Here is a 13,044-nt window from a genome sequence, read left to right on the forward strand (position 1 = left end):
GTGTGTGTGTGTGTGTGTGTGTGTGTGTGTGTGTTCTGCTCTGCTCTAGAAAGCTTTTTCTTGATGTTCTAAAAACTTTCTGGTTGAGATAGCTAGCTTTCTGCTCAAAACAGCTTTCTTCTGCTAGTAAAAATTCTAAAAGCTCTCTGGATAGTTCACCGGAGGTTCTGAGCAAAGTCAGAAAAGCTGCTATAAAAAGTTTTTGAATCTTCTGACTAAGTCAGAAATCCTGTTAGAAAAATTCTGAAAGTAATTTTTGGATTTTTCTGATTAAAATCAGAAACCCGGAGAAAAATTCTAAAAGAGCTGAGTTCACTCTTCAGGTAGCCATCTCTGGATAGCTGTTAGAAAACATTCTGAAAGTGCTAAGTAATTCTTGGTAAGAAATCTTGTTAGAAAAAAAAAAAAATTCTAAAAGAGCTGTGCTTGCTCTCCAGAGATCTCCAGACATTTCAGCTCTCAACAGAGAAAAAAAAATTCTAAAGAACTGCTATTGCTTTTTGTTTTGTTTTGTTTTGTTTTTTGTTTTTCTGAGACAGGGTTTCTCTGTGTAGCCCTGGCTATCCTGGAACTCACTCTGTAGACCAGGCTGGCCTCAAACTCAGAAATCCACCTGCCTCTGCCTCCTAAATGCTGGGATTAAAGGCATGTGCCACCACTGCCCAGCCTGTTATTGCTTTTTACTAACTCATCTCATGTAGACCAAAAGTCTCCCTTTTAATCTACATATCAATTCAGTTATTCTAGGCTCCCTCTTGACCATCCCACAAATCAGCATTCCATGACCTTATCCTTGACTCTTAAGAAAAAAGACGGTAAGGTCACTTTTTTTTTTTTTTTTTTTACATTGCAAAAGAATTCAGAAATCTGCTTGCCTTTGTAAATTTAGTTGGGTGGGATCTTGTACTGAGATTAAGATTCTGACCTTACCTAGACCTAAATTTGCTCTGTCCCAGGCTGATCCTGAACACAGGAATCTGCCTGCATTTGTATCTGCCTGTCTTTGTATCTTTCTGACAAACTGGCTCATAGTGCAGTTGCCTCTGTTCCTTCAGATCTGTGAATCCTTCAGATCTCCTCATACAATTTATATCACAGCCTTCTGTTTTTGCATGGTTGAGAAATTATATATTCTTTTCTAACTCATGTTTTTAGAGTTCTTTTCCACAGCCTTTAGGGCTGTCCTGAAGGTCTCAGCATTTACCATTCTGCTGAGACATTAGCCACACCTTTGCCTTTCTGACTCATGCTGTCTGATTATCTGGGAGTCATTAACATTAACATGGAAGACATTCCTCGGAGAAATGTACAAATATGTACTTTGTTACACAAACAAACCTTATGTCCACAGCAGGCAGTGACCCTGGTGGAGGCCCATGCCTGTTGGCCCTGTCTCAGGGGCAGGACACATGTCATTCTGTCCCTACCAAGGCCACCATTGCCGGTGTTAGGTGTAGTGGCTATAGACCAATGGAGCAGAAAACAAATCTGTTGTGGGCAGATCCCAGTGTGGCCAGCACCAGGAGAGCTCACCTGCGCTGTAACCCACCCCCACCTTGGTAACAATGCTATGACATATTTCCTGTTTCCAACACATGGATATGCCACTGCCATATATATCCCACTGCTCTCTCTTGTCTCTCCTTCCCCTCCCGTTAGACACAGTCTCCCCCTCTGATTATCGTTCTCTCTCTGCATGTCTGTTTATGTACATGCATGCACAGGCATGCAGGCATCTCTGTGTATTTCCACTAATATTTTACAAATGAAGGAAAATATGCATTGTTTGTCTTTCCAAATCTGGCTTATTTCACTTAACATTGTGATTTCCAGTTTCATTCATTTTCCTGTGAATGTCATAATGTCATTCTTCTTTGTGACTGAACAATGTTATGTGCTCCATTTTGTTTATCCATTGGTCTGTTGGTAGACATCTATTCTGATTCCATCTATTGGCTATTATGAATACTGCACCAACAAACAAGGATGTACAAGCATCCCTATGGAATATATATAGGAATGATAAAGCTGGAGCATAATACAGTTCTAGTGTTAGTTTTTGGAGAAATCTTCATCCTGATTCTTGTTCTTTGACTTTCAAATAATATTTTTTGAAAATTAATTAATTTCTTTACATCCAGATCACAGCTTCCCCTCCTTCCTCTCCTCTCAGTCCCTCCCTGCCACCACCCTTACATCTGTTCCCTTTCCCTTTCTCCTCAGAAAAGGGGAGGCCTCTCTTGGCATACAAAGCTGTAGTAAGACTAGATACGTCTTCTCCTGTTGAGGCAAGACAAGGCAGCCTAGTTAAAGAAAGGGATTCAAAGGCAGGCACCAGAGTCAGACACAACCCCTGCTGCTGCTGTGAGGAGTTTGGAGTCCTACATGAAGACCAAATTGTAAAACTGTCATACACACACACACACACACACACACACACACACACACACACACACACAAAGGGCTTGGGTTCATTCCATGCATGCTTTCTGGCTGGTGGTTCAGTCTCTGTGAGCCCCTATGGACCCAGGGTAGTTGATTCTGTTGGTTTCGTTGTGGTGTCCTTGATCCCTCTAGCTCCTTCAAACCCTTCTTTCCATCTTCCCCAAGATTCTCCAAGCTCCTCCTGATGTTTAGCTGTGGGTCTCTGCATCTGTTTCCATCAGCTGTTGGGTGAAGCCCCTTAGATGACAGATATGCTAGTCTCCTGTCTGCAAGTATGGCAGAGTATCATTAATAGTGTCAGGGCTGGAATCCCTTTCATGGTATGTTTCTCAACTTGGGCCAGTTATTAGTTGGCCATTCCCTCAATTTCTGCTCCATCTTTACCCCTGCACATCTTGTAGGCAGGACAAATTGAAGGTTGAAGGTTTTGTGGCTGGTTGGTGTCCCCATCCCTCCATTAAAAGTCTTGCCTGGGGGCTGGAGAAATGGCTCAGTGGTTAAGAGCACTGACTGCTCTTCCAGAGGTTCTGAGTTCAATCAATTCCCAGCAACCACATGGTGGCTCACAACCATCTGTAGTGGGCAAATGGCCTCTTCTGATGTGTCTGAAGACAGCAGCAGTGTAACTACATACATGAAATAAACTTTTTTTTTTTTTAAGTCTTGCCTGATTACAGGAGATGGCCATTTCAGGTTCCATATTCCCCACTGCTAGGAGTCTTAATTAGGTTCACCCTCATAGATTCCTGAGAGTTTCATCGTCCTAGGTTTCTAGCTCATCTAGAGATGCACCCTCTTGTCCCCATTCCAGCGATCTCTTCCAGTACTCTCTCTCCTTCCATCCTCCCTTCATTGCTACAGTGGTTGTAATATAAGAATTGAACAAACAAGGGCATCTCATAAAAATACCAAGGAGTGAGGAAAGTCCATTTAGCCTAAAGACAGAGCTTCAGAAAGGTTTACAGAGCAAACACCTATCCCCAAGAAATGTTCCAGGAAACATCCCTGGGAGGGTGGATCTCCCCCCACCTTTCCTACATGCAACAGGTATCTACTTCTCACCTGGAGGAGAAAGGTCAATAAAAACAAAAGAACAATGGGAAAGATAAAGTGTAACCTGCACCTTTTGTAAGCTGTAAAACTCTTTTCTGAAAAGGTATAAAAACTACAAGCTTTGTTTCCTCAGGGTCACCTTGCCCCAAATGCAGGATGACCCTAGCATACTAGTTCAAATTAAAAACCTTATGCAATTTGCAGTGATCTCCTTCTTGATTTTTCGTGAGTGGGACAGGTATGCCGAATTTAACAGTAACAGTTCACATCCCACCAACTGTGAATACTGTTCCTTTTCCCCTATGTCTTCATGATCACTTGTCCTTTGTTTTTTTGTTTGGTTTTGGTTTTGGTGTTATTTATTTATTTATTTATTTATTTATTTGCAGTGAGATGAAATCTACATTTTGTTTTTTGTTTGTTTTTGTTTTTGGTTTATTTATCTATCTATCTATCTATCTATCTATCTATCTATTTATTTATTTATTTATTTGCAGTGAGATGAAATCTACATTTTCCCTAATGGCTAAGGATGTTGAATACTTTTCTAATATTTATTGGACATTCTTTTCTTTTGAGGACTGTTTATACCATTCTTTAGCACTCTTGTTGATTGAATGATTTGCATTACTAATGTTTAATTTTGAAGTCTCCCCCTGCTACAGTCTCATGATATAGCCATGGCTGGTCTGAAACTCACTATGTACACCAGCTAGCTTTAACTTCACAGAAATTCACCTGCCTGTGGCTCTCAAGTACAAGGATTAAAGAAAGGCATGTACTGGCATTCTCTGCAATTATTAAAGGTCTTTATAGAAGTTATTTCAATATTATCTTAACCTCTGATGTGTAGCTGGCAAATGTTTCTTCCCATTCTGTGGGTCATCTCTTCATCTTTCTGATTGATTCCTACATTGTAAGTATGGTTTTAATTATCTATCTATCTATCTATCTATCTATCTATCTATCTATCTATCTATCTATCTATCTGGGCATGGTTTCTTTGTGTAGCCCTGGCTGTGCTGGAACTCACTTTACAAACTAGGCTGGCCTTAAACTCAGAGATCTGCCTGCCCCTGATTTCTTTCTTTCTTTTTTTTATTATATGTTTAAGTACACACTGTTGCTGTGTTCAGACACACCAGAAGAGGGTGTCAGATCTCATTAGGGATGGTTGTGAGCCACCATGTGGTTGCTGGGATTTGAACTCAGGACCTTCGGAAGAGCAGTCAGTGCTCTTACCTGCTGAGCCATCTCACCAGCCCCCATGCCCCTGATTTCTAAGGGCTAGGATTAATGGCGTGAAGTACCACCACCCAGCATTTTTTATTGTTTTAGTGTGACAGCATCCAATAAAAAATGTATTTACAGATACAAGCAGTAAGCTGCTTTGGCTCGTAGGCCATTGTTTCGTTAACCCGATTTTAGGTCAATTCAACCAGTAGATATAGTAAGAAATGTATGTATGCATGGCACAGAGGAGTCAGTGTTCAATAAATTTACTCCCAATAAAGTTAGCACCAGAAAACACATGCTTATTTTAATGATGCTGAGTTGTGTGTCACAGACTCCATAATCTAAGGATACATTCACTGTCTTATTGACTTCTTAGGGTCAACAGAGGTTAGGGGCAAAGGACTATTAAAGGGCACAGGAAAGGGCCAAGTGCAGAAGTTTGATAAACCTAAGTGATCATCTCCCAACAGCCAATTACCTACAGAGTAGTACTTAGTGATCATACCACAATGTTGGGAATGCTACTCAAAGTGTTGCCACATCAGATGTGCAATGGATTTTTATAAAGGCATGAATCAAAATAAGACAAAGTTTTAAAATGATTCTCTCTCTTGAAAAACGAGCTTCCCATCTCTTAAATAATTGTCGGATTTGGAAAGCCACGTTCTGGTTCTGAGCATCAGTTCTGACGTTCGCCTAGTAACCAGTATACTCTCATACTTGTTATAGTCTTCAGCCAGACAAGAGCGGTACTCCAATGCTAACTATGAGTTGTTTATTTAGACATATGTGTGTTTTAGCTTGAGGTGATGCCATTGGTCTATATAATCAGACACTTAGCTACTGGTTTTTAAATCTTGTCTGTGTACTTTCTTTTGAGACAGAGTTTCATGTATCCTAAACTGGGCTTACATGCTGAGTGTGGCAGATGTGAGAGTCCAGAGTTGATCTACCTGCTGGCCTTAGGTGTAGGGCTATTGTTGAGAGTGGGGCGGGGCTCCCTCTTCCTGTGCCTGAGCCAAGCTCTCCACTACCAGCACTTTTCAGTTTGTCAACATCATGTCCTCCTGCTTGCTACAAAGACCCCCTAGAGGTGCCTCAAACTCTGGAGGATGTGTATGGCAGGTTAAACTTAGGTTCTCCTCAGAGTCTCAGGGTAGCTAAGTTTTAAGCGATGGTTCTTCACTGATACCCTTGGAGTCATATAGATTGACAAGAAATACAATTCCTTTCAACCACCAACTTAGTGATAAAGGAAATCTGTCTCAACAAAACCTACAGTGTTTCTGATGCATGTGAGGGCTGCAGGCCTACTTCGAGGGGGACCTGCCCATCTCCTCTCTCCAAGGGTGCCTATATTAGCTTTTGCTTCTCTCCAACTCAATGGGGCTGGAACCCATGCTCAGCTTGGCTTAGTCCTTTTGGTATATTAACAGCCATCTTTCAGTGCACTTTTTTGTCTGTTTTTTGTGGACTTCTTAAATGCTCCTCTCTGTCTTTGGAATACAACATACTTTTTCATATTCTAGTTCTTTTCCTTTACTGGATCACATGGAGGCAGCTTCTAATTGGCCATCTTACTTATAAGTCTATGGTATCACTTTATTATCTCACTTTATTAAATTATTTTGTATTTGTATTTTTTATTTAAAGCAAATGGGTATTTTGCCTACATATGTCAGTACACTGTGTGTGTGTGTGTGTGTGTGTGTGTGTGTGTGTGTGTACACATATGTACCTGTGGAGGTCAGATGATAACTTATGAAAGTTGGTTCTATCTACCAAATGGGGCCTGGAGATTGAACTTAGACTTGGTGGCAAGTTACCCACTGAGCCATCTTAGCAGACCTATGGTAACATTTTAATATAATGTCTACTGAGTTGAGATTAACTTTATACAAGGAAATACGGAAGAATGCTTCTACTTGGTGATGGAAAGCTGGCTCAGTGGTTAAGAGCACTTGCTACTTGGCAAAGGACCCAGGAACAGTTCTTAGTGTCCCATGGGGGCTCACAACAGTCTGTAACTCCAGTTACAGGGAATCTGATGCCATCTACAGGCCTCAGCAAGCATTATACACTTGGTGCACTCAGACATAAAATGAATAAATTTTTTAAAAATGTTTAAGAAAAGGCTCCTAGATATAGGACATCCATACTTATGGTATGTGAGTGATGAGTCTTAGAAGCATTTCTGCAGAACAAATGTTAAGTCTGCTTTATGACACTGACTTAACCCTCATAGTCGAATGTCCCTTTTCCTAACTCCTCATGGCCAGAGTGAAAACCAGGCAGGGCAAAGGTATGTGTCCAAAGAGGTAATCACTATGCCAAGACTATGGCCATTACAAGAGACAACTATATGCAGAAGAAATCCTAACACCAGAAAAGCAAATCTGCTTTTTATTTTCAATCCCAAGGAAGAAAAGTTTCCAAGACAGTATAGCTGCATATAACACCATCTGTCCAGAATGCTTTTGCTTAGGAAGACTACATTTGCAACTGTGATCTTGACACAATCTTTTCTCCTCTTCTTCCTCTTCTTTAAGCAACTATACAGCTTGATGTTGTAGAAGCAGAGACAGAAGAGGTAACTGGAGGAAACGGGCTTCTCCGAGCCAAGAGAACCACCAAGCGATTATCTGTGACATCACTTCCTTCAGGGCTGCAGAAGGTAAGGTGCTAGCATCAACTTGTTTTGAAAGACCTATATAAATTGCTTTCTCTGGGTGTCTTAGTTAGGGTTTCCACTGCTGTGAAGAGACACCACGACCAAGGCAACTCTTATAAAGGGCAGCATTTAATTGGGGCTGGCTTATAGTTTTAGAGGTTCAGTCCATTATCATGGCAGGACGCATGGCAGGCAAGGTGCTGGAGAAGGAACTGAGAATTCTACATCTTGATCCAAAGGCAGGCAGGCTTTCCTCTGCATTGGGCAGAGCCTGAGCATTGGACCACAAAGTCCATCCCCACAGTGACATACTACCCTAAGAAGGCCACACCCATTCCAACAAGGGCACACCTAATAATGTCACTCCCTGTGGACCAAGCATTCAAACACAGGAGTCTATGGGGGCCAAACCTATTTAAACTACCACATTGGGTCTTGCCAAAACCATGTTCTAACTTCACTCACCCATAGTAACCCCCTGCACCTGTTGCTTGTGTTTCCAAGAGTTTAAGGTACAATAAGGGTATTCTCCAGATCTGATCTTTCTACTTCTGAATCCATATTAGTTAGCCCTTCCAGTCTGGCCTACACTAGTTTGGAGCTCTGTGAGTTCTCAATGAATTGTTCCAAAGTTGTGGTCACACACTAGGAATGTGGCTGATCTAGATGTCATGTGCATGGTGGTGCTGCCCAACTGCCCAACAGCAGCTTCTGCAAAGGCATCAGGGTTTGTCTGATAAAGTAGTTATTAGTCATATATGCCATTGAGAGCGCGATGGAGTCCGAGGAAGTAGAAAACTGAATTAGTGCTTGTGGACTCTCTCCCCTTAGCCTGCAGAGTTTCGAAAGCGAAACAGTGCCACGGACCCAGGAAAGTGTTAGTTAATTTTAATTAAAATCAAGTGAATTAATTCAAATGGCTACATATACAACATGAAACATTATCATGTCTAGATGACCCAGGTATGTCCAACCTGTAGACCATAAGCTGAATAGGACATAAATTCGAGTTTGTAAACTTAAAGAATTGAGGACTTTGTGTATGTGTGTGTGAACGTGTGTGTGTATGTGTGTGTGTGTGTGTGTGTGTGTGTGTGCATGTCTGTTTCCCCAGTGCTGTTAATAATGTGTACCACCAGGCCTGGATTATTTTAGCCTGGGCTATCAGGATTAGATTGAGGGCTTCACACATGCAAGAGCAAGTAATTTACTTACCAATCTCCCTCCCAGGCCTGGGTTATATTTACTGATTTTTATCTTTTCTTTTTTTTTAAAAAGATTTATTTACTTATTATACATAAGTACACTGTAGCTGTTTTCAGACACACCAGAAGAGGGCATCAGATCTCATTATGGATGGTTGTGAGCCACCATGTGGTTGCTGGGAATTGAACTCAGGACCTCTGGAAGAGCAGTCAGTGCCCCTAACCGCTGAGCCATCTCTCTAGCCCCTGATTTGTATCTTAATTGCTTGGTTTTAAGTCTAAAGTTTGTAGATGATCAAAAAGTTGGATGAGGTCTACAGTGATGGCTTGGTGATTGGGAGCACTGGGCTGCTCTTTGCAGGACCTGAGTTCAATCCCCTGCACCCACATGGCAGCTCATAACTGTTCCAGTTCCAGGGTATCTGACACCTTCACACAGCCATATATGCTGGCACAACACCAACGCACATAAAATAAAAAGAACTTTAAAAAAATTGGATAAGCCGGGCAGTGGTGGCGCATGCCTTTAATCCCAGCACTTGGGAGGCAGAGGCAGGCGGATTTCTGAGTTCGAGGCCAGCCTGGTCTACAGAGTGAGTTCCAGGACATCCAGGGCTACACACAGAAGTCCAGTCTTGAGGAAAAAAAAAATTAAATGAGTCTGAATCTAAACCAAGTATATCTTTAATTTTTTTTTTTCTCCCAAGATAGGGTTCTCTGAGTTCCTGGCTAGCGTGGAACTCATTCTGTAGACCATGCTGGGCTCAAACTCAGTGATCTTCCTACCTCTGCCTCCCAGGTGCCACCACACCAAGGTATTTTATTTTTATTACATGTTTGTGTGATGGGTATACAACACCTGAAAAGTTTTCCTTAGCTGTCTCTCTCCTTTTACCATGTGGGTCTTGAGTGCTCTAACTCAGGTCCCACAGATCCATCTGGCTGACCCTTATCTCTGGAGTATATGAGACCAAGGTGCTCAGATTAAGGCCTAGTATTTTTCTTATGCTATTACTTTGTTGTTGTTGTTTCTCTGAGTAGCCCTGGCTGTCCTGGAACTCACTCTGTAGACCAGGATGGCCTCAAACTCAGAAATCTGCCTGCCTCTGCCTCCCAAGTGCTGGGATTAAAGGCGTGCACTACCACTGCCCTTCCCAGGTTGTTCTAGTTGCTTAAAAAAATTCAACTCAGAAAATGGCTGCAGTTCTCTAAGGTAGGTAGTCATACTGCCTCATTTTATGGATGACTCTGAGACTTTATTAATTGATGAAAATGAGAGGGGAGAGTCAGGTTTCCAGTAAAGGCTGAGTGCTCCCATTCATAGTTTCTCCCATTTTTTTCTCTTATCGTGGTTCTTAGAATTGAATTCATGCTTAACACAAAACAAGCACGTACTCTATGAGCCAAACTCCTTCCCCTTCCCAGGTCCATTGTTAAATACTGTGTATAAGTGTACAGTATGTGTGTGTGTGGGGGGGGTGGGGTGGAGAAATGGCTCAGCAGTTAAGAGCACTGGCTGGTCTTCTGAAGGTCCTGAGTTCAAATCCCAGCAACCACACGGTGGCTCACAACCATCTGTACAGCTACAGTGTACTCATAATCATAAAATAAATGAAATGAATTAAAAAAGTATACAGTGTGATAGCCACCTGTGACAATACTAATTTAAATTAGATGGAATTAAATATGTAGTTTCTCAGATGGGGTTGTGGTGGCGGCAGCACACGCCTTTAATCCCAGGAGGCAGAGGCTGGCAGATTTCTGAATTGAAGGCCAGCCTGGTCTATAGAGTCAGTTCCCGGACAGCCAGAGCTACACAGAAAAAATGGTATCAAAAAGTCCCATGTCTGGTTTCTCAGTTACAATAGCCACCTAAGTGCCAATAACCACATGTAGCTAGTGTCTTTTTGTACTGTATAACTGATAAACATTTCTACCCTTGCAGATGGGCAGAAGGGTCCATCTAACACTCTTGACTGTCACTGTTAGCACACAATAGTAGTTTTGAATTTTGCTTCTGGGTTATCAGGTGCCTCTACGTTCTAGGCTATTCCTGGGTTTGGGGCTTACAGGGAAGTCTTCTCACTGTATAAACGGCAGTGACCAGAAGATGAAAACTTTTGGCTATAATTAAAAGATTTTTGTATATCAAAAGACATTAAAACAGAGGTTAGCACCTGGCTATAGAGGGTTTTAACTAGCCCTCACAATGCTCCCAAAATTCTGTATGAATCACTTGCCCAGATTTTAAAAGTAGGACATTTCAAATAAAACTGTTTCTTTGGAAACTTTCTTTGGAAAACAGGAAGCTTCAGAAACAGAGAACTTGTAGGGTTGTAGAGAGATGCCCTGCACAGAAGACCTGCTGGGCTACTCATCCTCACTCAGCCTGGTTTTCAAAACCTGACTCAGCACCCAACTTTGCCTTAATTATACTGGGAAGCCACCAATTACTGTAGATGCTTTGGAGTCCTAGTTAGCATGATGTGGTGGTGCATACCTCTACTCCCGGCACTCAGGAGACAAGTATCTGTGTGTGTGTGTGTGTGTGTGTGTGTGTGTGTGTGTGTGTGTGTATGAGTTTGGGGCCAGACTGGGGTACAGGGTGAGTTCCAGGCTTGCTTGGGCCTATACAGCAAGATCTGGAGTCAAAACAAAACCCCAAAGACCCAAATGGGATCCTTAGATGGGTCAGGGAAAGTTCAGTGTGGGTCAACTAGTAGGCACTCAGTGATGGCTCTGAACCTCTTTCAAATTGTAGGGCCTAAACATGATCTCAGAACCACACTCTGCGCAGCTGATCATCAAGTACAAAGGGAATGGAGAGGGAGGCCAGCAGGTACCAGCACCTAGGAATGAGTTCCCACAGTGATGCTATTAGGACAGGTACTTGTAATTGGTAAGCCAGGGACAAGGGGAAAGTGTCAAGCATGACCAAGAAGAATCCAGGCAAGGTTTCTTTATGTCTGGACTGCCATGGAAATAAGAAAACCCAGAGACACAAGAGGAACTGAACAACTGGATACAGCATAATGAGCTTTTGGTGGCAATGGCCCATATCAGCCCAGCACGCAATGTACTCTGCAGCCTCAACAAATTCTTGTCTTTTCCAATGACTTATTTTTTTCCCCTGAAACTGTCTATCCTTATGAACCAAATAATCTCATTTCTCTGCATCCTATAGAACTCTTTAAAGAGCGCTCTGGGCACAAAGGAAATACAGGGGGTGCAGAGAATATGAATGCGAATTTCAACTGTTACCTGGCAAACAATGACTTATTAAGAGAATGTCCGAGGGGGCCTACTGGTTGCTAGTGCAGAACTGACACTTATATCTTAATGGCATGTTTTGCATTTTGACAATAGGCACAATATTCATCAAAAAAGAGACCCCACTTCCCAACACTTAAAAAGAAGAAGCAGAGCATGGAAGCCATTCTCCGGAAATCAGAGCTGACTGTAGGCAAGCTTCAAATGCAGGTACCAGGCAAAGTCTTGCCTTTTCTGTCTCAGAAGCACCGGAGACCAGACTTAACTGAACATCTTGCCCTGTAAGACAGCAAGGAGTGGGGCCTAATTAACAATTACCATTAAGAAATACTGTCAGCGGGGGTGCGGGGGGTGGCTTCTCAGAGTGGGTAAGGGACTGCTAAGGAGACCTAGGATGACACTGAATGCATAATAAATATTAAACAAATTCAATTAAAACAAGGCACACACAGGCTTGAGCAGAAATGAGGTCGTCTTAACCCCTGCATGGTAAATCTGTTTTTAAGCTCTGTTTGCTATGAGCTGAGTTAGAATGCTCCTTTGGCACTCTCAGAAAAAAAAAAGCATATCTTTGCTTTCAGCAGTTTCTTTGTATCTGTCTATCATAGGTGGATGACCTCATAGAAACAGTGACTGACAAATCCATGAAGCTTTTGGAACAAAGACACGCTGAGCTGAAACAGTGTGAGTTTCTAGGGGCTGAGATCCTTCAGTCTTCGAAGCAATTCCAAAGGCTGTCCAAGAGAACCACAAGGAAGTATAAGCTGCGAAGCACATGCTTCCCATGCCCCTGCTGCTGCTGCTGCTGAGTCCTAGTACACAGCCCAGCTACAAAGAGGACCCTGTCTCAAACAGGGTAGACAAGCAGCAGGCGACATTGTCTTCTGAACCTGACCACATGCTACAGCGGGTGCACTCCCTCATACATAAGCGTGAACACATGCACAATGCACACATGCCCCCAAATAAGTATTTTTTAAAAGAGATTCCTCAAGAACAAAACAATAAAGAAGCATTTACCAACCACATTCCTCAAGTACTAACAGAGAAAGCTGCAGAAAAGCAACGCAGATAGATTGACCTCACAAAACAGCCATTCTTAGCAGTGTGAAAACTTCCCCTCCAATAAACACACACCATAAGTACTCATCACAGCCCTCTAAA

At 42.3% G+C, this 13,044-nt stretch overlaps 1 protein-coding gene and 1 non-coding gene across 2 annotated transcripts in view; one reads left to right on the forward strand and one right to left on the reverse strand.

The window, feature by feature from the left end:
* The window catches only part of CUNH3orf49 (chromosome unknown C3orf49 homolog), a 22,384-nt gene extending 9,478 nt beyond the window's left edge, over window positions 1-12,906 (forward strand). The window contains exons 3-5 of the mRNA XM_031362574.1: window positions 7,284-7,408; window positions 11,977-12,090; window positions 12,489-12,906. Coding sequence (XP_031218434.1) covers window positions 7,284-7,408; window positions 11,977-12,090; window positions 12,489-12,689 — 440 coding nt within the window. The 3' untranslated portion in view covers window positions 12,690-12,906. The remainder of the gene's footprint in view (window positions 1-7,283; window positions 7,409-11,976; window positions 12,091-12,488) is intronic.
* Window positions 256-318, reverse strand: LOC116085476. Its single transcript, XR_004116581.1, has one exon. It is a non-coding gene; the product is annotated as a U7 small nuclear RNA (small nuclear RNA).
* Window positions 12,907-13,044: the final 138 nt, after the last annotated feature.

This window comes from Mastomys coucha, unplaced genomic scaffold (assembly GCF_008632895.1).
Source record: "Mastomys coucha isolate ucsf_1 unplaced genomic scaffold, UCSF_Mcou_1 pScaffold9, whole genome shotgun sequence".
In the NCBI taxonomy this organism is placed as follows: domain Eukaryota; kingdom Metazoa; phylum Chordata; class Mammalia; order Rodentia; family Muridae; genus Mastomys; species Mastomys coucha.